Here is a 23,170-nt window from a genome sequence, read left to right on the forward strand (position 1 = left end):
ACTTACTTTGTGTGGGGAAATAGTTTATTTTAACTATCCTGGTACCAACATCTGCCAGAGATAATTTCCTTAAGTAAAGTGAAGTGTTTGTAAACTATGCATATTCCCATTACATTTTAAGTCATCTTCAGCCTATTTACAATGCGTAATGCAACATAAATATGATACAGATAGTTGTATCTTACTATCTAGGGAATAATGACAAGAAAAATGTTCATGCTTGTTCAGAGCAGATGCAATGATTCTTTTCATACTTTTGATCTGTGGCTTCATGTATCCATCATTATAGATTTACTAGTCCTATTGTTTTCCTGTTTAAAGAATTCAGTAAAATATAGTAGATTCACTCAAATAGTGGGAGGTTTTGATAAGAGATTTAAGTAGTCTTTTTAGAATACTTTTAGAAATTAGTTTCTGTTTGTTTATTTATGAGAGAGAGAGAGAGAGAGAGAGAGAGAGAGAGAGGCATATAGATAGAATGGGTGTACCAGGGCCTGTAGAAATTTCCAGATGCATCCACCACCTTGGGCATCTTGCTTTACATGAATACTGGGGAATTGGACCTGTGTCCTTTGGCTTTGTAGGCAAGCACTTTAACACTAAACCATCTCTCCAGCCTTTAAGTAGCTTTTAAACAGTGATAAACTTAGCAGAGTAGGTATTGTGATAGAAAAAAATTGTCATATGAATAGGTGAAAGTGACTCTTAACTACTAAGCTTCATAGCAAGATGAACATTGTTTGGCTGTACCCATTAGGGTTGGTGTTAGAAAACTGAGCTCCTATATTACACCTGGAACAATTTATGGTATGAAACTTCCTTGTATGTTCTTAAGACCTTTGATAGAAAATGGGAATTCAGATTTAATTCATTTAGAAAAGAAGTTATTACCTGCTTTCGAAACTAATTATTCTTACTGTAGAGCTTCAAATTCTACAATATATTCCTCTTAAAGTGGATTAGGATTTAGCAGTAAGTTAAAGTTTTTCTGTATTCAAAAGGAATACACAAATGTTTTTATATTCTTTTTTGGAACCTTCTGACTTAAAAATGTGTTCATTTCTAATTTATTTACTATGTTTTCTTTTTATGTACACAGATGCACAGTATTCTTCACAAAGCGAAGTTCCAAATGGAAAAGCAGTTTCGTCAAGAAGTCAAAATTATACTAAAAATGCAACTAAAACAAAAATAAAGCCAAAACTTTCCATGAAACCACAAAATGGTTTTAATAAGAAACGCAAGAAAAATGTATTTAATCCTAAAAAAGCCATAGAAGACTCTGAATACGATTCAGGCTCTGATGCTGGCAGTTCCTTGGATGAGGACTATAGTAGTGGTGAGGAAGTGATGGAGGATGGTTATAAAGGTAAAATCCTCCACTTCCTTCAAGGTGCCTCAATTGGTGAGCTAACCTTGATTCCTCAGTGTTCTCAGAAAAAGGCTCAGAAGATAACAGAACTCCGGCCCTTTAACAGTTGGGAAGCTCTGGTAAGGCTTCTCTCTCTCTCTCTCTGTCTCTCGTGTGTGTGTGTGTGTGTGTGTGTGTGTGTGTGTGTGTGTGTGTGTGTAATTTACAATACCGTTTGTAGTCAGGTTATCTTCAGCCCAGGGAAGCATAGATGGGTTGCCTTATCCTGTGTAGAGTCAAACATTACTTTCATTGTAAGCCAATAGTATTTCAAATAGTGTCATATGACCTAATTTTGAATGAATTAAGGGGTGATTTTCCAGAAAAAACCCAAGCTGATTGGCTGGGAATACTGTCACTCATACTTTTGCATAGAAACTTGGTTCATTTCACTGCAGAAGAAGAAATTAGAGCTTACTTTCAGGAAGGAGTCGTTTGCTAGCCTGTTCTGATCTGTTACTGCTGAGACACCATGCAGAAAGCAAGAATGTGGCAGAAATCTTACTCTTAACTGCTTGAAGAGCCATAGCACCGTGCAGGGGAGCTCCATGAGTACAAATGCCAACCTGAGTGCTTTATGCTTCATTCACCACAAAGAAGCAACTGTTTATTTTATTTTTCTTCTAAAATTTCTAACATGTTTTTCTTGGTTAAACAATACCATTTTATGGAGCTTAGCAGGCTGCAGCATTTTTAACTGGAAAGATAGCAAAGTTTGTGAACTGTTAGGTGGAAGGAAGGCGTACACACTGGTAAGTACATTGTGCATGATCATTTATGGAATTTGTTTCCTGTGAACATGTTTCATTAACATACTTTTTGAGTTTTACAAATGTCGGTAGTCATCAAGTCTTATATCCACAGGTAAATAGAATAACTCTATTTTAGATTTTGCTTCAGCTGTTGTGAAAATGTGCAGTTTAACCATGAGTTGTACATAGGCCCTACGTGAAAAGCAATATGGATGTTTATAGTTTGGAGAGAAGAGATGGCTGCTGCTGCTCTATATGGGTTTTAGGAAGTTTGTTATCTAGTATAGACACATGATGTGTGATTAACTTTGTATTTGGAATAAAGCTAAATGAGTATGAGATCTTGTTATGTGACATGGGAGAGCCTCTGCACAATACTTGTGAAAAGCATATTTTAAAACTTAAAGTATTTGAAACATAGAATCATTACTAGTACTTTGTAACTTTTTAAAAAATAATAAAGCCATTCGTTTTGCCCCAAGCACTAGCTTTTGCGGAGCACAGCTGTCAAAGCAGGCCTGTGCACAGCTTGTTTGCCTTTGCCCTAGTGATTTCTTTGTTAAGGCATTTGCTGAAGGGCTTTCTTGTTCTTTTCTCCTTTCTCTCATTTTTCTTGTTGTCTTTTAATCTTTAATGGCCTCCTATGTTATTACAGAATAGGACTGCTCAGGCTTGTTGGGATTCTAATTTACTAAGGCATGCAGTTACCTATCTGTACTTGTGTGTTTAGTCACTGTACCTACATGCCCAGATATCTTGTAGTAAAAGTAAATTATACAATTTTACCAGAGGTATATATGCCAGATGTTTTTTTTTTTTTAAAAAAAAGTCAGCAACTTTACATGTAGAAGGCATATTTATTGTAATTAGTTGGCATAGTTTATATTAGTCTTGACATGAATTTGGAGACTGTGCATTACTACTGACTCTTAACTTCTTTCCCTTTTAAAAAGTTGAAAGGAAAGACTTGATTATTCTAACCAACCATCTAAACATTGTTACAAAGTACTAAAAATGGACAGTTTTCTTGAGTTCAGTGAATGTAGTGCTTTGCTTTTCTCAGTAAACAATATAAATTAGATTTTGCAAAGTAATAGTTTAACAAGCAAATCTGCCTAAGTTTATATCTTTAGCCTCCTCTTTTAAGATTATAGAATTTTGAGTATAATATAGAATGATTTACTATATTAGTAAAAATCAAAGTAAGTCATTCATGTGCATTTTGGTAAAAAGCTATGCAATTTACTCTTTCCCTATTAATTAGTAAGGTTGAATCTGCAGTTTTGAAAGGCCTATTAATTAGTAAGGTTGAATCTGCAGTTTTGAAAGGCCAATTAATTAGTAAGGTTGAATCTGCAGTTTTGAAAGGAAACAATAGCAAAACCAGCCCTTCAGTCTTTATTTATTTATTTATTTTGGTATGTTTTTTAAGCTAGGGGTCTCACTCTAGCTCAGGCTGACCTGGAATTCACTATGTAGTCTCAGGGTGGCCTCGAACTTGCAGCAATCCTCCTAACTCTGCCTCCTGAGTGCAGTGATTAAAGGTGTGTGCCACCATGCCCGGCTTCCAGTCTTAATTTTGATGTCTGCTGTGTTTAGTAATTTTATGGCACTTAAAGTTTAGCAAAATTTACAAGCTCTGAGTATGTTTACTTGAGCCTGTTTTAAAGTCTTAATATAATTGAAGTTATTTAGTCTTAGCAGTGTTTTGACCAAACAGGAAAATTCATAAACATTTCATCAAAAATGTATATACTAAGCCATGAATCGGGTGAATGCCTATATATTGTGATTTTTGTTACAAATATTTCTTTGAGAGACATCAGTAATGAAATGTCCATTGATACTTTATTGTCCTGCCATATAAAAGTAACTTGAAAATAGTAGTGCCTTTTAAACAAGTCTTTGAAAAGTTGTGTGGATAATTGCCTTCCTCAAAGCCTTATGTGTATAATATGCAACGTCTGATATATACAATATATAGCATATACTTGCATAAATATATCAGGTATTCAGTAATCTAATCACAATAATTTAAATACTGATTACAATTTTCTGTATTCCTGTAATTTACTTCCCAGGTAATTTTTTTTCTCACTTCTCTTTCTTTCCCTCCCCTCCCCTCCCATCCTTTCTTCTCTCTTTGATCCTTTCTCTGTCCTTTCTTCATCTTCTGTCCTATTGGATACTGGAGGTCAAAATACCCATGATGTTACTCATACTAGGTAGTCACACTAACCTACTCCAGCCCAGTCTCATATATGTATGTATGTGTGTGTATGTATGTATACATATATATGTATACACACACACACACACACACACACACATACACATACACACATATATGTATATTTTTTAGTTAAAATGTTCTTAATTCTAGTTTTCCTCTTTATGCCTGAGGAAAAGTTGTTATTTTAAAAAAAATAAGTAAGTTCCTTAAGGGTGTTTACATTTGGAACTTTATTCATATTAAGTAACATTAAATCTAGTATTTGAAATGTAGCAAGCAAAATATCATTAGTTTAAAAGCCAATATTATTGTGAAGAGTGATTTTTTTTTTTTTTTTTTTTGTAGATTTCACACATTTGTTGGCATCAGTTCACCAGCCATTTACTGTCTTGTCTAGCTTTGTGCAAAGTAGTGGGGTTAACCCATGTTCTTGAATAAGTCTTATTTTATTGCATCTTTAAATGTTAACCAGATGAGCATCTTTATACTGACCACTGCAGTATTTATGAATAGCTGTATTTATGAAGTTTACTTAAGAACTTCACAAAGGCATCTGTCTCATTAGCATTTCAGTATATATACTGCTTCAGTTTTCCTCAGCCTTTAACAAGCTCTGCAGGTTTTGTTCATGGGTGAATACTTTCTGCCCCAAGTGCTATCTACTAGTAATTCAGCACAATATATTTTCACTGTTGCCTTCTTTAATCTATAAAATATCTATATGTATTTGTCACATAGAGCATTGTAATGCATATTTTTCCCCTCCCAGATGGGTAGCTTCATTGTTTGTAAGTACTAAGGTTTTGTTTTAATTTGTAGAGTTTGATAAACTTCAAGTTAAAAAATGAGTTCTGAGTACTTTGTTGACTGCTTCCATCTATTTATAGTAATGAATCAAACTAGCACTCTGCCCTCCAGCTGTTTCTTGTTAAGTAGGGATTAAGTAATTTGAGAAATCAGCTTTTAATTTTCCATTCCTATAAAAATTAAAAAAAAATATTTGTACTGCAATAGTGACACACTGTGGCAAGTGAGAGGTACTTCAATTTCATTCTCCCTTCCCTCCCTCCTTCACTTCGCTTCCTTCCCTTTCACTCCTTCCCTTTCACTCCTTCCCTTTCCTTCTTTTCCTCTCCTTCCTTCCCTTTTATTTCCTTTCCTTTCCTTCCCTTCCTTTCCTTCTTTTCCTCTCCTTCCTTCCCTTTCCTGCACTTCCCTTCCTTTCTTCTTCCTCTCCTTCCCTTTCCTCTTTATCCTTTCCTTTTCCTCTCCTTCCTCTTCTTCTCCTTTCCTTTCCTCCCCTTCCCTTCCTTTCTTTTCCTGCCTCTGTACCTCCCTTCCTTCACTTACTTTGGAATTATTCTGCCACTGAACTCCATCCGTAGCCTGAGACTCTTTTGAAAGGAAAAAAAGAATGATTGAAGACATAGCACTCTGTGTCACTGATATTCTTTTTAAAATGTAATTATCCAACAAGTTATAATTGCGTATTTCTTTTCTTCCTCTGAGTAATACCTGATTGTTTTTCTTTTGTTTATTCAAGGTAATGCTCTCATTCTAGCTCAAGCTGCCCTGGAATTCACTCTGTAGTCTCAGGCTGGCCCCAAACTCACAATGTTCCTTCTATCTTGGCTTCTATCTCGGCCTCTGGAGTACTGTGATTAAAGGCACACCTCACCACTCCCAGTAAATAATACCTTTTTTTTTGAGGCAAAGATGGAAGTTTTTATGGGAGGGGGGTGGTTGAACATGAGCTGCCATGACTGACTTGAGAGTATCAGTCAATGTGGGATTATAGATTGTCGGTTATATCAGTTGGGGGAAGATGAGAGGGGCAAGTGAAAAACAGGTTTCTTTAGGGGAGAGCTAAGATAGCCAGGGTATGACACCAGACCAGTAACCAGATGACCTGGGAGATAAGGTGGAGGGGACCTAGACCTGGGGGCATTGTTAGGCAAGGAAGGGATAATGGCTGGGTGGTTCCCTGCAGAATGTGGATGATCTACCCCCTGGTATATCTTTAGTGACTTTGTTTTGGGGAAGCCTGTCTTAACCTAAAATTCCAGCTTTTTGTTAATGACATGGGACCATGGTTTTTCTTCTGAAGTACCTTCATGCTGACCATAGGGGTCAACAAGCTCTTATGGGGGAGGCTGGGTAATGTGGTCCATGGATGTCCCTTCAGGGCCGGTGATGAGGAGATGGTCCTCCATGGCTAAAGACTGGTAGGAGATAGAGGAGGGACAGGTCAGTAAAAGTTGGGTGAATTAGTCCACCTGATTTTGGATGCATCTCAGAAGGCAGGGGGCCAGAGCAAGTAGCAAAAATAGTCCAGATATAGACCCTAAGAGTGGCAAAAGTCAGGGCCAGACTGTCCTAAAGATGTTCCATGACTCAGAGGGAATTGGTCAGCAAGATATTTTAGTGTTTTTTGTTGTTGTTGTTGTTGTTGTTTTAAATTTCGATGTCTGCCTTGCCTGACCAGATAGCATAGTAATAGCATTCCTCATTCAGAAAAAGGCAGGTTCCTCCTTTGTCCACTGTCAAGAGGTCTAGGGCTCTACAGTTCTGTAGCATGAGTGAGGCCAGAAAAGTAAGTTGTTCTTGTAGCAGTCGCAGGGCCTCAGTGGGTCCCCGGACTGCAATGCTCAGTTCTGTAGAAAGCCTTTCACAGGAGATTAGGCTGTGGCTCAGGCCTCCTGCAGCCAGTCCCGTGGCAGCCATAGAGGATGCCAGGCTTACCCCTACCATCACAGGCAAGTAAACAGCTCTTTTGTAATGATGAGCCCGCTTAGGAAGAAGGACTGCTGGCTCTTCCTCTGTGTACCTGGTGAGGCTAGGTACCAAAGTGACTGGGTTGCAAGGGCCCAAGTGTGTTCTTGGAGGGATGCAAGTATACAGCAGGGAGTCACACCAAAAATAAATTCCCTTAGGTAAGGTGTGGTTTCTAACAATAGAGTTATTCCTGAAAGCTCCTGACCAGCATTGAGAGATGTCCTTATGCCAGTAATCAAGGTGGCTCGGAAGAGAGTGTGGGATAGGAAGCTTGGAGAGAGGACGCCAGAAGCAGGGAATGTCTGAAGCAGATATGACATTGAACCAGGGGACTGCAGTAATGAGGGGTGCTCAAGGGAAGCACACAGGAAGCAGGCAGTGTGATTGGTAAGAATGAGTTGATTGAGGAGGGAGAGAGAAGAATTAAGGATGGACATCCACGGGGTGGTGAAGGTTAGATCACACAGATCTGGAGCTTGCCATGAGCCTTGATGTCCATAACTCTGGATATGGGCATTTGAGGCAGTTGCTGGCAGATACCTGGTATAGAGAAGGTGAGGAAAATGGGTTCTGTGTACCCTGTGAGAAAGCAGAAGGGAGAATAAAGGAGCTTGTTACTCTTGTCAAAATGCCAGGTGTAAAGGGAGGATGAGCATTCAGAGGTGAGAGATAGAGGGCTTGAGGCAAGAGAGAGGCAGCGGGGCATTTTGGGATCAGGGGAAGAACAGGAACACAAGAGAGTTTAAGTTTGAGAGTAGCCATAGGGGTGCCAGTGTATTTATCCCTGTATGAGATAGGGTAAGGGCTAAGGAAAGAGGGGGTCTGAGGAATAGCAAGTGGGAGGAACTGTGGTTAGGGTAGAAGTTAATTGGGGACAGGCAGAAGGCATGAGTTAATAAGTTGAGTCTAATATTATAAGTCAGCGTCAGACAGGGGACTCTATTAGTCTGAATTATTGTTTAGATTGTAGTTATATTTTTCTCATTGGGTGATTAAGACTATGTAGGTTGCCAGAATTAACTGGATACTTTGGAGATCAATAATGGTTCTGTGTAAGAGAGACTTTCAGGTAACTGTGAGGAGTTCTATGACTCTCAGCATTGTCATCTGTTAGGATAAGTCAAGGCCATGTTGACCAAGTGGCCCTCCCTCTTTTGGAAAGGCTGGAGGACTGATTTTCCTCCAATGTGACTCTCCTGTTGCAGATACACTGACTTGGAACTCATTTCTGGGTCTCCACATTATCTCCTATCAAGAAGACAGGTAACTTACCAGAGGCTAGAAGTTCATGTGTCTCATCATCTCCTGTAGCCTTTTGACCTGGCAGCAGGAACCAAAATATTAGTTATCTGTTTAACTCCAATGTTTCCAATTGATTTTGGCTTCTACATATGGTTATTAATCACTCAGAGAGACTGTACATATCTGATTAGCAAGACAGATTAGTTAAAAATAGTGCAGAGCAGATCTGGTTAGAGAATGGCACAATAGTTTAAAATCATTCTAATTAGACACAAAATGCCGTGGATATTCATGACCTTACAGTGCCTGACACTACCTACACAAGACCATCATAATAGGAGGAAAAGATCAAGACATCAAAATAAAAAAGAGACTGATTGAGATGGGGAGGGGATATAATGGAGAATGGAGTTTCAAAGGGGAAAGTGGGGGGAGGGAGGGCATTATCATGGGATATTGTTTACAATCATGGAGGTTGTTAATAAAAAAAGAATCCTTCTGACTAATATTTAAGTTTAGTTGTCAGGTGACAGTGTAAGCTATATCTGGGACATAGAAAGCATACACATTTTACCTTAAGTATCTGTCAATTATGAGTATAGGCAGAACATTTTAGTAGCCCTGAAACAGTATTTTTTATCAATTGTTTTATCAATAACTTTAAGACAATTGATTTAATCTAGAAATTGTATGCCAGGAAGAAGACAAGACAGTATAAAAACTTAGCATCTGTGTTTAAAAACAACTTTGGTTAGTATGTATAACAGTATAAGTACCAATTAGCCCCCAAACTGGAAGCAGAATAGCAATTTAAGAGTATTTTTCTAGGGCAGGAAACATGTTTTAAATATTAATATCTCTATAAGCAATGAGCTTAAGATACCAGAAATGAGACAGTTAATTAAGTGAAACCTTGGCTGAAAAACCTTAGCTGAGACTTGATTATACCTAACTAAATAAATATTTATGAGTGTTACATGAAGCTTAGACAAACTATATTAACATTGTAAGTAATACCATTTTTGAAGATAATTTTATTTGTGTAAAATTGGAACAGTACAGGAATGAAGAAAGTAAAGATACCTACCATTTAAGATGGCTTTAGAATCATCTATTTTTACTTAAAAAAAATTTTTTTTGTTTGTTTATTTATTTATTTGAGAGTGACAGACAGAAAGAGGCAGGTAGAGAGAGAGAGAGAGAATGGGCACACCAGGGCCACCAGCCACTGCAAATGAACTCCAGATGCATGCACCCCCTTGTGCATCTGGCTAATGTAGGTCCTGGGGAATCGAGCCCCGAACTGGGGTCCTTAGGCTTCACAGGCAAGTGCTTAACTGCTAAGCCACCTCTCCAGCCCTATTTGTACTTACTGAAAACCTTTTTTTTTTTTTTAAATTTGGAAGAGAGAGGACGGAGAGAGAAAAGCAGACAGAAAGAGAGAATGATCGGGCACATGCCTTTAATCCCAGCACTCAGGAGGCAGAGGTAGGAGGATCAATGAGTTTGAGGCCACCCTGAGACTACATAGTAAATTCCAGGTCAGCCTGGGCTAGAGTGAGACCCTACCTCAAAATCACAGAAAAAGAAAAAAAAAAGAGAGAGAGAGAAAGAGAGAATGGGTACACTGGGGCCTCCAGCCACTGCAAATGAAGTCCAGACGCATGAGCCACCTTGTGCATCTGGCTCACGGGGGCACTAGGGAATTGAACCCAGATCATTAGGCTTAATAGGCAAGCACCTTAAGCACTAAGCAATTTCTCCAGCACCTTCATATTTTTATATACATTCATGTGTTATACCATACAAGCAAGATCATGTTTTATATCCTTGGCAATAGCTTAAGGTTTACAAAAACTCTGCATTTATAGGACATCTTATTTTGTATTTCTTTTTCTTTTTTTTTTTTTAAGAGAAAGAGGCGGGGGGTGGGGGATGAGAGAATGAGAATGGGTTTGTCAGGGCCTCCAGCCACTACAAACAGACTCCATATGCATGTGCCAACTTGTACATCTGGCTTACATGGGTCCTGGGGAATTTAACCTTTTCTTAGGCTTTGCAAGTGTTGTAGTCAGGTTTGCATTGCTGGCAGAAATCACTGACCAAGAGCATTTTTTTTTTGAGGGGGGGGGAAGGGTTTATTTTGACTTACAGACTTAAAGGGAAGCTCCATTATGTCAGGGGAAAACAATGACATTAGCAGAGGGTGGACATCACCCCTGGGCCAACATAAAGTGGACAATAGCAACAGGAGAATGTGCCAAACACTGGTAAGGAGACATGAGTTGTAATACGCTTAAGCCCGCCTCCAACAATAACACTACTTCCAGGAGATGTTAATTCCTAAATCACCATCGACTGGAAACCTAGCATTTAGAACACCTAAGTTTATGGGAGACACCTGAACCAAACCACCACACTCCACCTCTGACCCCCATACACTGATAACATCCATGATGTATAATGCAATGAATTCAGTTCAACTTGAAAAGTCCCCATAGTTTTTAGCAATCCTAATGATATTTAAACATCCCCATAATCTAAGGTCTTTTAACTAAGCCATAATCCCAAAAATCCCCCCCCCCAAAAAAAAACCATGATGGCACAGAATAAACATTCACACTGCAAAAGATGGCATTGGGCATAGCAAAGAAATATTCAGTCTTTACAAGATTTAAAACAACCAGGGCAAACATCAAACTCTGTAGCTTCAAGTCTAACAACTCTACCAGTGACTGACATATCTCCAAGTCTACCAGTGACTGACATATCTCCAAGTCCAATAATTCTAACCAGCAACAAGTCTCTGGAGTTCCAATTCTGCCCCTCCAGCTAGGCTACTCACAGTCCTGGAAAACTTCAATGGGCCGGCAGCTTTCCTTAGCAGCTATCTTGTGGTCCTGGCATCTTCATTGGGTCTCCACCACAATCCACGGTTCATCCTCAGGACTCCATTGAGTTTCCATGCAGGCATCCAGCATACCTGCTTCACGCTGCCCATGGCTGTTTGCAAAACACAAGACCACGTTGCAGACTCAAATGACCCTCTCTTTCCTTCATTTCTTATACTCCACAATACCAGGTAGGGTGCCAATTTGTTAATACAGGGGGTGGGTAGGTAGCCGACTTTGAAGAACAGGACACTCCTTGAGCTCTCAAGACCCTACAAAAGAGTCTACGTTTTTCCTGTTGTCCCAGTGTAGGTTAGCTGGCCTAGTCTCAAAGGTTGTAATCTCTCATAATTGGAGCTGAAGGAGCAGAACTTTCAGCCCAAAAATTTTTATTTTATTTTATTTATTTATTTATTTATATTGGTTTGTCAAGATAGTTTCACTCTAGCCCAGGCTGATCTGGAATTCACTATGGAGAATCAGGGTGGTCTCAAATTCACAGCGATCCTCCTACCTCTGCCTCCCAAGTGCTGGGATTGAAGACATATGCCACCATGCCTGGCAAAGATTTCATTTCTGTGCCATATCCTGCTCATACCAGTCCATTTCTATGCAATGCCACCCTCCACAAATTCTTAGGACATAGGCATAACAGCAAGCCCCACACAAACTGTTTCTGGCCCAGTCCAAGCAAAACTCTATCTCATCCTCACTAGCCAAACCTCACAGTCCATAGTTCTTACCGCATTCAAGTCTGAGTTTGACCAGAATAGTTCATCAAGCTGTACTTACAGCACTGCAAGGCATCTCTTAGCCCAAGGTTTTAAATCCTTCCACGTTCCTCTTGAAAATCGGCTCCAAAATGCCAAAGCCACACAGTCGGGTGTCTAGCAGCAATCCCACTCCTCAGTACCACTTTACTGTTGCAGTCAGGTTCGTATTGCTGGCAGAAATCACCCAACAAAGAGCAGCTTTTGGGTGGTGGTGGGAGGTCGAAAAAAAAAAAAAAAGGTTTATTTTGGCTTACAGACTTGAGGGGAAGCTCTATAATGGCAGGGGAAAATGATGCCGTGAGCAGAAGGTGGACATCACCCCCTGGCCAACATCAGGTGGACAACAGGAAGAGGAGTGTGTGCCAAACCCTGGCAAGGGGACATTAGCTATAATACCCATAATACCGCCCCAACAATACACTGCCTCCGGGAAGTGTTGATTCCCAAATCATCAGCTGGAACCTAGTGTTCAGAACACCTAATTTTAAAAAACTAATTAAGTAATTTATAATTTGGTTTTTCAAGGTAGGATCTCACTAGCTCAGGCTGACCTGGAATTTACTGTGTAGTCTCAGGGTGGCCTCTAACTCATGGTGATCCTCCTACCTCTGCCTTCTGAGTGCTGGGATTAAAGGTGTGTGCCACCACACCCGGCTCAGAATGCCTGAGTTTATAGGGCACACCTGAATCAAACAGCCACAGCAAGCAAATGCCTTAACTGCTAAGCCATCTTTACATCCCTTTTTATTTTATTTATTTATTTATTTATGTATTTATTTTGCTTGAGAATGGGTCTCACTCTAGATTAGAACTCACACTGTAGTTCCAGGCTGGCCTCTACCTCACAGCAATCCTACCTTTGCCTCCACAGTGCTGGGACTAAAAGTGTGTGCTGCCACACCAGGCATCTCTATCTCTCTCTTTTTTTTTTTCTTTCGTACTTTTATTTATTTGAGAGAGGGAAAAAGAGATAAAAGAGGAGTGGGAAAGAGAGAGGGAGAGAGTGAGTGAGTATGGGCATGCCAGGGACTCCATCCACTGCAAATGAACTCCAAACACAAGAACCACTTGCGTGAATCTGTCTTTATGTGAGTACTGGAGAATTGAACTCTGGCTGTCAGGCTTTGCAAACAAGTACCTTTAACAATTGAGCCATCTCTTCAGCCCTATTTTGTATTTCTTTTACCCCTTTTCTTTCTTTTGTTGACAAGGTCTCATGCAGCTTATGTTGCCCTCAGACATGGTCCTCCTGAGTGCTTGGAGTGATTCAGAGTGTTGCCATGCCCAGCCTCATAAATGTGTATGATTTTCTTTTGAAACAGGTTCTCGGGTAGCCCTGGCTGGCCTCAACTCACTATGTAGTGGAAGCTAGCTTGAACTTCTGATCTTTTGGCCCCTTTCCCCTCTCAAGTTCCAGGTTTACAGGCCTCACATTAAATACTTCTGGTGAAACTGAAACTTTTAGGTCTGTTCCTGTTTTGTGCACATACCTTTTGCACACTGTTTTCATAGCACTGGAAACACGGCATGTCATCTCATCCACCACCCCCCACCCCTTTTAAATTTCTGAGTCAACATCTGGCTCTAGTCTAAGCTGGAACTCAACTCTGTACTTATTCACAAAGATCCTCCTACCTCAGCCTCAAGAGCAGTGCTGGTACTACAGCCATATGCCACCATGCCTGGCTCACATCCTCTTTTGTTCTGAAACTTAGCAGTAGTTTTGTTGTGTTCCCAGGTTAACCTCACTCATTAAGATGCTTCTGACCTTCCCTGCTTTCTTGGGAAGATGGTCTCTTAACTCCCCTGGCTTCTGACATACTAATCTTTTAGCTAAAACAGTTCTTGTTATGTCTGACCTTAATCACTGTGAAAGGACTTAAGAGATTTTATTGGCTTGCTTGTGATTAAATGCTTATGAAATTCAGTCCTTTCTCATAGTACTTAAAAACTGCTTCTTGTCTTTCCTAGCAATGGTAAAACTGGGGAGGGGAGGGACTATTTTATCTATCAGGTACTTTACTGCCAGTTAGAATGATACTTTCTTTAAAAACCTTATATGATAAATAATTGGCTACAAACATAGCTTACTAATTTTGTACTGTGTGTGGTATATATGAATGTTCATATGTCCATTTGTAGGTGCACATGCACTTTGTGAGAATTCATTGTTGGGTGTCTTAATCACTTTCTTCTCTATTCTATGAGATAGGGTCTCTTGCTGAACCCTGGAGCTTACTGATCAGGCTTTACTCTCTAGCCAGTGAAGCACAGGGTTTCCCTATCTCTGCTTTCAAGTGCTGGGTTCAGGCAGGATCACCAACCGCAGGTCCTCATGCTTCTATAATTAGTGCTTTTACTCTCTGCAGCTATCTTCCCAGCCCCATCTTAAACTAATTTAGTAGGTAGGTCCTGTTTATAGTGACAAGAGTGGACATTGGAATCTTTTATCCAGCTTTATGATGTTGAAATTAAATCCTAATTTCAAAAAAATATTTATTTATTTGGTGGGGGGAATGGGCATGCCAGGGCCTCCAGTCATTGCACTGCAAACAAACTCCAGATGCATGAGCTACCTTGTGCATATGACTTACGTGGCTTTTGGGGAATTGAGCCTGGGTCACAGGCTTCACAGGCAAATGCCTTAACCAGCCTGAACCCTAAAATTTTTTATTTACTTATGTGCGTGTGAGTGTTTGCACTTGCATGTGCATACATATATGTGCACACCAAATGTATCTTCCTGCTACACATGAATGCTTGTCTAGCTTTACCCAGGTGGCAGGTAGCTTGGGAATTGAACTGGGGCTGGCAAGCTTTGCATGCAAGTTTCTGATAACTGCTGAGCTATCTCCCCAGCCTGGAAATTAAATCTTATCCAAAATTGTTGGGCAAAACTTGGATTTCTTAAAAGGATTTAATGACGATTTAATGAGATTTTGAATAAAAGGCATCTGTAATGGCACATGATGCATACTCCTTCTGGATTCCTAGTTAACCAGAGTGGTTTTCTCCTGTGCCTACAGTATGTAGTAGATAGGAAAAGTTTTTGTTTGTCTGTTTGTTTTTCCATTAAAAAATAAAATATTTTAATGAAGAGGTCCAATAGAAACCCATATCTGGTATGTATGTATAGTCCTTTTCCTTGAAAGCACAGAAGGAACAATAGATTTCCTGGTGATTATGAATGGTGTCCTTGTGAAATGCGAAGCAGTATGCAAATAACTTAGTATTCCACATTGTCATTGTTGCAGTCAGGTTCTCATTGCTGTACAGATCAACCAACCAAGAGCAGCTTGTGGGAAAAAGAGGTTTGTTTTGGCTTACAGGCTCAAGGGGCCGCTCCATGATGGCAGGGGGAAATCATGGCATGAGTAGAGGGTGGACATCACCCTCTGGCCCACATAAGGTGGACAACAGCAACAGGAGAGTGTGCCAAACACTGGCATGGGCAACTGGCTATAACACCCATAAGCCCACCCCCAGCAATACACTCCCTCCAGGAGGCATTAATTCCCAAATCTCCATCAGCTGGGAACCTAGCATTCAGAACAGCTAAGTATATAGGGGACACCTGAATCAAACCACCACAGCCATTTTGTAAATAAAATCCTGCAGCAAATCAGTAAAATGGCTTCAGAATAGATTATCTAATTTGTGTCTTGCCAACATATCCTAGAATAAAAATGACAGAAAAAAAATTAAGCCCAGTGTAGTGGTGCACACCTTTAATTCCAGCTCTCCAGAGGCTGAGGTAGGATGATTTATGTAAATTTTAGGTCAGCCTGGGCTAGAGTGAGACTCTACCTTGAAACCACCACTTCTTCCCGAAAATAAATAAATAAATAAATATATAGAGAGGGAGAGAGTGTGTGTTACAAACTGTATTTAATGAAAATATCAGAATACTTGAGAAATATTGTGGTTTTGTTGATTGGGCATATCATAGAATTTTGAAATGGTGTGATCACAGGCAGCGTAGTTGCTTTTGTGTTTCAGTTGGGAAGAATTAAGTAACTCAGCTCACCATGGAGCCATCATTCCACTAGGAATAGTGCCAATCTGGACCTTCCCTCCACTGGGAATAGTGTGTGTTGAGACCTTTCTTCTGACAGCATGTTTTCAGCTGTGCATACGAAGAATTTCATCTGGGGTCTCCTTTTGAAAAATATATTTTTTTTGGTTTTTTTAAGGTAGGGTTTTGCTATACTCTAGGCTGACCTGGAATTCACTGAGTTGCAACTACATTTTAACAAAGAAATTCTTCACGTTTTCTGATCAGCACGGGAGTTTTGACCTGTTCCTTTTCCAACCTGGGCTGCTTCACTCCTCCTTAGGCAACCTGGTGGTCCTCCGCTCCCGGGAGATCACCATATTGATGCCGAACTTAGTGCAGACACCTGATCAGCATAGTGCACTACAGCCCAGAACTCCTGGACTCAAGTGATCTTCCTGTCTCAGCCTCCTGAGTAGCTGGGACTATAGGCTCGCGCCACCGCACCTGGCTCTTCACGTTTTCTTACAAAATTATTTATACAAGTAATGGTGTTACAGTTGGTTTTTTAAAGATTTAGATAATTGTTTAATTGATCCTAATTAATCTTTTTGTGTGGGTTGCTCAAGATCAAACTCAAGAGTCTTACACATATAAGGTAGGACCACTGAAATATACTCCTTAATTTCATAAAATTAGTTTTGGATCCATGTAGTACTTTTCCAAATAATAGTCTCTGTTTAAAAATAAAATATCAGGGGCTGAAGAGAAGGCTTAGTGGTTAAGCACTTGCCTGTGAAGCCTAAGGACCCCGGTTCGAGGCTTGATTCCGCAGTACGCACGTACCAGATTCACAAGGTTGCGCATGCATTTGGAATTACTAACAGTGGCTGGGGGCCCTGGTGCACCCATTTTCTCTGTCTCTCTCTGCCTCATTCTCTGTCTGTCACTCTCAAATAAGTAAATTAAATAAATAAAAATAAAATAACAAACGATAAGTACTTGTGGTTTTGAAAACTGGTAGGATTGTATTTTGACAATAGGTAGGAAAAAGTGTAAAAAATGGTTAATGTTAGAATTCAGTACTTAGAGCAGATGAACAGTGTGGAGACAAAATCAGATTCACATTTGGCACGTGTCACGTGTCAGTACTTCTTTCTTTGCTCATAGAGAAAGGAGACCCTGAGATGTCGAAGAGGAAAACAAAATTAATAGGTTATAGTAGTAATTACTTAGGGATATTTCTACCATAGGAAAACAGCTGCTAAAATATAATATTGTAAATTTTGCCAGGTGTGGTGGCACATACCTTTAGTCCTAGCACTTGGGAAGTAGGGATAGGAAAATCCCTGCGAGTTCAAGGCCACCTTGAGACTACATAGTTAATTCCAGGTTAGCCTGGGCTAGAGTTAAGACCCTACCTTAGAAAAGGAAAGCAAAAACAAAACAAACACAATAAAAACTTTTTTCTAGACTTGAACCATTAAACTATTTTTTTTAATGTCACAGTTCACAAAGATGTCCAAAACTAATGGCCTGTCAGAAGACTTGATATGGAACTGTAAAACTCTGATTCAAGAAAGAGATGTGGTTATAAGACTTATGAACAAGTGTGAAGACATTTCAAATAAATTGACCAAACAGGTTACCATGCTTACTGGAAACGGAGGTGGATGGAACATAGAACAACCCTCCATTCTAAACCAAAGGTAATTATTATTTGAACAGTCATTATTTTATCTTACCTGTGTAAGATGTCTGAACTTACTCTGTGTTGTGCTTATGAAAATTAAATGTGATACAGCAACAAGTGTTAGAAAAGCCCAAGGTTTCCTTAGATGCCACATACGTGGTATGAGTAGTTTTTCATTGATCATCCCCTTCCAGATCAGGTTATTTTATTCCATCATATAATTTTAAATTAATGATATGGTCTCATAGAACTTGTGCCTTCCTTCCTTGATAGTTTTTTTGTTTTTTTTTCATGTAATTACAGAAACCATAAAGATGGTTTTAGCTATCCTAGCCATAAGCTGTATCTTTTGTATGTTTTGGAAATGCTTTGGAAAGCCCAGAGTGTTAAATCTCTATGTGGTGAGAAACATACCAGAAAGGAAAAGAATAGACGGGTGTATTAAATACACAAGCATACATATTAGTCAAAACTACTCTTTCAACAAAGAAGTTTGCCAGGATTCTTGCCAAAAAAAAAAAAAAAGTCCAGGCATGGTGGCTCATGCCGTTAATCCCAGCACTCAAAGGCAGAGGTGGGGGATCATCATGAGTTCAAGGCTGCCCTGAGACTATATAGTAAGTTCCCCGTCAGCCTGGGCTTGAGTAAGACCCTACCTTGAAAAACCAAAAAAGAAAGAAAAACACTAAAAATTATCCAGCCATTAGTAAAATGGCTTCTTGTAATTGTGAACTCCTAATGTTTTACATCATATTAGGATATTGTGGTAGGGGAAATTATTTTGAACTTCCTTTAAACGTGTGCTTGATCTTAAGTAGTTTGGAGACCTAGGGCTGTTCAGAATATATTTTTTTTTTAATAAGAAATAAAGGAAATTATTTGCTGTGACTTTTTTTCATGGTCTTACTATATAATTCTAGGTGGCTTGATCTGTACTGTATAGCTCAGGCTGGCCTAGAACTCTCAAACTCATGGCAGTCTTCCTGACACAGACTCCCCTGTGCTATGTTTACAGGTGTGTGCTCCCATACCTACTTCTGATATATTCTTATGGTGGCAAAACTGTAGAAACAGTCAGAATCCCTAAATTCAGGAAATAACTGGAACAAATTACTGTGTTTCCATACTGTGCAGTGTTGTGCAACTTTAAAAATGAGTTTGAGCCACCAGGATAGCTCACACCTATAATCTCAGCACTTGGGAGTCTGAGGCAAGGTGGATCGTCATGAGTTTGAGAACAGTGTGGGCTACACAGTGAATTCCAGGCTATCTTGGACCATGAAGTGAAACCTTGTCTCAAGAAGCAAAACAAAAAACAAGAACAAAAAATATCTCTTAAGACTATTTATGGTTTTATTTTATTTTTTGTTTGCTGTTCAAAGTATTTCTTTATAGGTACTATATGTGGGCTAGGGTCTTGGTAAAATGATTACCTTAGTTGATGATTTTAGATACTTCTGGTATTTTTCTGAGTTAATGATCAAAGCACATTTGCTGATCATTGGTTAATTTAAAATTTAAAATCATAGTATAAAACAAACAAAAGCAACAAACTATGATTTCTGGCCTCTAATAGTAAGCTACAATCTTTTCTGTGCCCTTCTAGGGTGCTATGTGGTGGTGTAGGTAAACGTGATGCAGCTCCCACAAAAGAAGCTCTTTTCTCTGTTGCATAGAAAGAACTATGTCAGCCCAGTCATCTCCTCAGTGTAGTTGGAGCTGCTCTTCTTGTTCTCCAGCATGGATATGGGGAGTTCTTCACTCTACAAGACTGGCCCAGTTGAGTCTACTTTATCATAATTTGGTTTAAAAAAAAAAAAAAAAATCAACTGCTTTATTGCATCACTTTAAAAAGTCTCTTACACCCACACTCATTCACAAGGTCCTCTTGTAAATAGTATAATGAGGTAATATACTGTCCTTTCCACAAGACTAGCTTTTTTTTTTTTTTTAATGAAATGCTTTAGAGATGAAGTGTTTGTTTTGAAAGTGCTCATTGAACCTAGTCCAAAGTGTGTGTGTCTGTGTGTGTGTGCGCACACACAAAGCCACAGCAGCCTCTTCAGTACTGTGAAGTGGACTTCTAGGGGGAAAATTGTTATCTCAGTCTCTAGCTGAGTGACTTGCACAAGCAGCTCTTACTTGATGCACTGGCCAGGCTTGGGCTGCATAGGATAGGAACACTGTGGGGTAGTCCCTGTGCCATGGGAAAGGTTCAACAGAGGAAAAACAGACTTCTGGTGAAGAGCCTGCCATGTATGTGTATCTTTACATTGTTTTCTGTGGTTTTGGGTACCCTGGAGTTGTCCATGGTACCAAGTGCTATGCCCCCAACGCTTGGATCTTTGTCTTAACAAAACAGATCCTTTACAGCAAATATACTCTTAAGGAAATGCTAGTGTTAACTGTTTAGTGTTCCATTGCAAATTTCTGTGAATTATAGTGGTATAGACATTCCAAGATTCCTTGTCAAAATAAAGTCTTTGTAGAGAAAAAAAGATCATGTTATATATCTTGAAACTATTATACATTTTCAGTCACTTCAAAGTAAAAATTGCCCAAAGTTAAAATAGACTATAGTTAGGGACAGTAGAAACAAAATTTACTTTCTCGAATTTTTTTTTCTCACCCATAGATGTAGCCATCTCTCAGGCTTTTTAAGTTTATCAGCATTAAAATGCTTTAACTGAAACACTTTCTTGCATGTTAATTATACCAATATATTTAATCATGTGGCCAATAATATGCCAGCTAATCTCTGAAGGTTTTTATCTTGTCATCCTGAATTTGATAAGATAGGTTTGTTTTCCTTCTTGTTTCCAAATTGGAAGTCTGAGGCCCTTTGTTTAGCACTCTTAGGACTCAGTGTTGAGATGCAAATAGTTTAGTTGTGTTCCAATAAACTCCAGCTGTGATGGTTTTCAGCAGCTGCTTCACACTGTGAAGACTTGAGCTTGTGCTTTAGTTTCACCTTTCATCCACATATCAGTGTTTTAGACAAGTCCCTTTAGCTGTGTGTTGCTGCATGCCAGTCTTAAATTCAGCACATTACATGTACTCATGGCATTTCTGATTCAGGCCTTTCTTGGACATTTGGAAATATATTTTTGTAACAAATGTGAACACACATTTTCACACAATCAAGAAATCATGACTAAATGGATTTTTCCCCCATCACAGAAAAAAGTAACTGAAATGATCGATCTCATTTTCTTTCATGGTGTTGGATAGTGGAGGTAAGAAACATTCAGTTTAGAGAGTCTTCAGAAGGAGCATGGAACTAGTTTGGGAGACCTGAGCAGTTAGTTCCCTGAATTCTTACCAATAAATCAGTACTTGAGATTCTTATATAATCATTTAACCTCTTAGAAATCTGTAGAGTCAAGACAAGTGGGAGGAAGGCATTGTTATGCAACATGTAAATAAATATTAGAGGTCTGCTAGAATATTAATATGGCCTACCCCATTGTGATAACTTGTCCTAGTAAGTGGTATTCAGAAGACCTTTGTTAAACTTATGTTTTCATTGATCCTTTTGTGTTCTGGAGAAACAATTGGCAACAGGCTACAGTTGTCATACTAAAGAACACAAAATGACTTGTAATTTAGACAGATTCAATAGAGAAACACATATGTATGTATGTACTAGAGAACATGTTTTTAAAACATACTTCAGTCTAATCTATTTAATGTCCTAATAAAATACCTTGCCTGTGTCTCTTCTTGTGTGATTAAATCACATTTATTTGAATGAAATTTCAATGTAATACATGCTTTTACTTATTCCATTTTAACATTTGATGTATAATAGGTATTTTAACATTCTCCCTGATGTGTATTGGTGATGAAAATTTCCATATTTTGGATACCGAATATTTCTTGATCTTTGTGGTAGTTGGAATTGTATGTTGGCTCTTGGATGTGATATGACTCCCTTATCAAATTTTATCATTTCCTGTTAAGTCATTGTTATATCTTACATGTGTTAGATAACTGCAGCATTGTTGTGAAGAACCAAAAATATTGGAGAATTCAGTGCTACCCACAGGTTAGGTAAATCAGAGAGGTTTTACTTTGGCTACTTTGTGAATCAGTGATGAGCTGTGGATTTAATAGGCATTAAATACTAACTCTTATAAATTTGTGTGTGACCGGGAAGAGGTTTTTGTTTTGTTTTGTTTTTAGGTAAGGTCTAGCTCTAGCCCAGGTTGACCTGGAATTCATTATGTAGTCTCTGTGATCCTCCTACCTTTGCCTCCCAAGTGCTGAGATAACAGGCATGCACCACTACTGCCTGGCTTTTTTTTTTTTTCTTTTTTTAAAATTATCATCTGCATCTGCAAGATCATTGTTTTTGCTTTTATGATAGGATAGAAATTGCAGGCTAAGAAACCAAAGCATTTTTTTTTTTCAAATTACAGCAAAAGAACTCTGAAGCCTTTAGAAATACTATGGATTTTTTTTTCTCCCTATATTTTATTTTAAACATTTTTATTTATTTATTTATTTATTTGCAAGCAGAGGGAGAGAGGGAATGGGCACACCAGGGCATCCAGCTACAAACAAACTCCAGATGCCTGTGCCACTGCATCTGCCTTTTTGTGGGTACTGGGGACTCAAACCTGGATCATCAGGCTTTGTAGGCAAGCACCTTAACTGCTAAACCATCTCTCCAGCCCTATTTTTTTAATTTTCATTTTTATTTACTTGTTAGGGACAGAGAGAGGGAGATTGAGAGAGAGGGAGTAAAAATGCTTCCAGGGCTCTTAGCCACTACAAATGAGCTCCAGATGCATGTGCCACCGTTTGCATCTGGCTTACGTAGGACCTGGAGAATCGAACCTGGGTTCTTTGTCTTCACAGGCAACCACCTTAACCACTAAGCCATTTCTCCAGTCCCATATTTTTAATGGGAAAAGGTTTTTTTTAATATATTGTATCCCCCACAGCTGAAACACAGAATCCTGTTTAAGGTGGATGTATTTCAATCCTACCTCCTTTCAGAAACAATATTTTGACTTCAGAATTTTACCTTAAACTGTTTATATGCTGTATCCACGTCAGTCCTCTGCTCTGTGTACAGGTAGAATGTGTGGGGGCAAGTTAGTGGGAGAGGAGAAAAGCTGGAGAAATGCATTATATTTTTACATTAATGTGAAGATACGCCATTCTCCTGAGGATTTTGAATAGTCTTTGGAATGAGTATTGATTTGCATATTAAAATCTGAGCCTTGTCATTTTAATAGTAGGACAATCTGAAGCAGATTATTGAAGTTTTTCATCAATAAAAAGATAGTAGTTTCTTTATAGCTTGCTTAAAAGGTTAATAAAATGTCACCTGAAAAAGGACTTGTATGTCTATAGTACATGTTCAGTCAAATAACCTAGTAGTTTTAACCAATTAAA

General features: G+C 38.9%; 1 protein-coding gene across 4 annotated transcripts in view; it reads left to right on the plus strand.

The window, feature by feature from the left end:
- Smarcad1 (SWI/SNF-related, matrix-associated actin-dependent regulator of chromatin, subfamily a, containing DEAD/H box 1) overlaps window positions 1–23,170 on the plus strand; it is a 105,054-nt gene that overhangs the window by 44,703 nt on the left and 37,181 nt on the right. For all 4 annotated transcript variants that reach the window (XM_045143190.1, XM_045143189.1, XM_045143192.1 and 1 more), the window contains exons 9-10: window positions 1,100–1,491; window positions 17,581–17,780. In XM_045143190.1, coding sequence (XP_044999125.1) covers window positions 1,100–1,491; window positions 17,581–17,780 — 592 coding nt within the window. The remainder of the gene's footprint in view (window positions 1–1,099; window positions 1,492–17,580; window positions 17,781–23,170) is intronic.

Source organism: Jaculus jaculus, chromosome 2 (genome assembly GCF_020740685.1).
Source record: "Jaculus jaculus isolate mJacJac1 chromosome 2, mJacJac1.mat.Y.cur, whole genome shotgun sequence".
NCBI lineage: Eukaryota > Metazoa > Chordata > Mammalia > Rodentia > Dipodidae > Jaculus > Jaculus jaculus.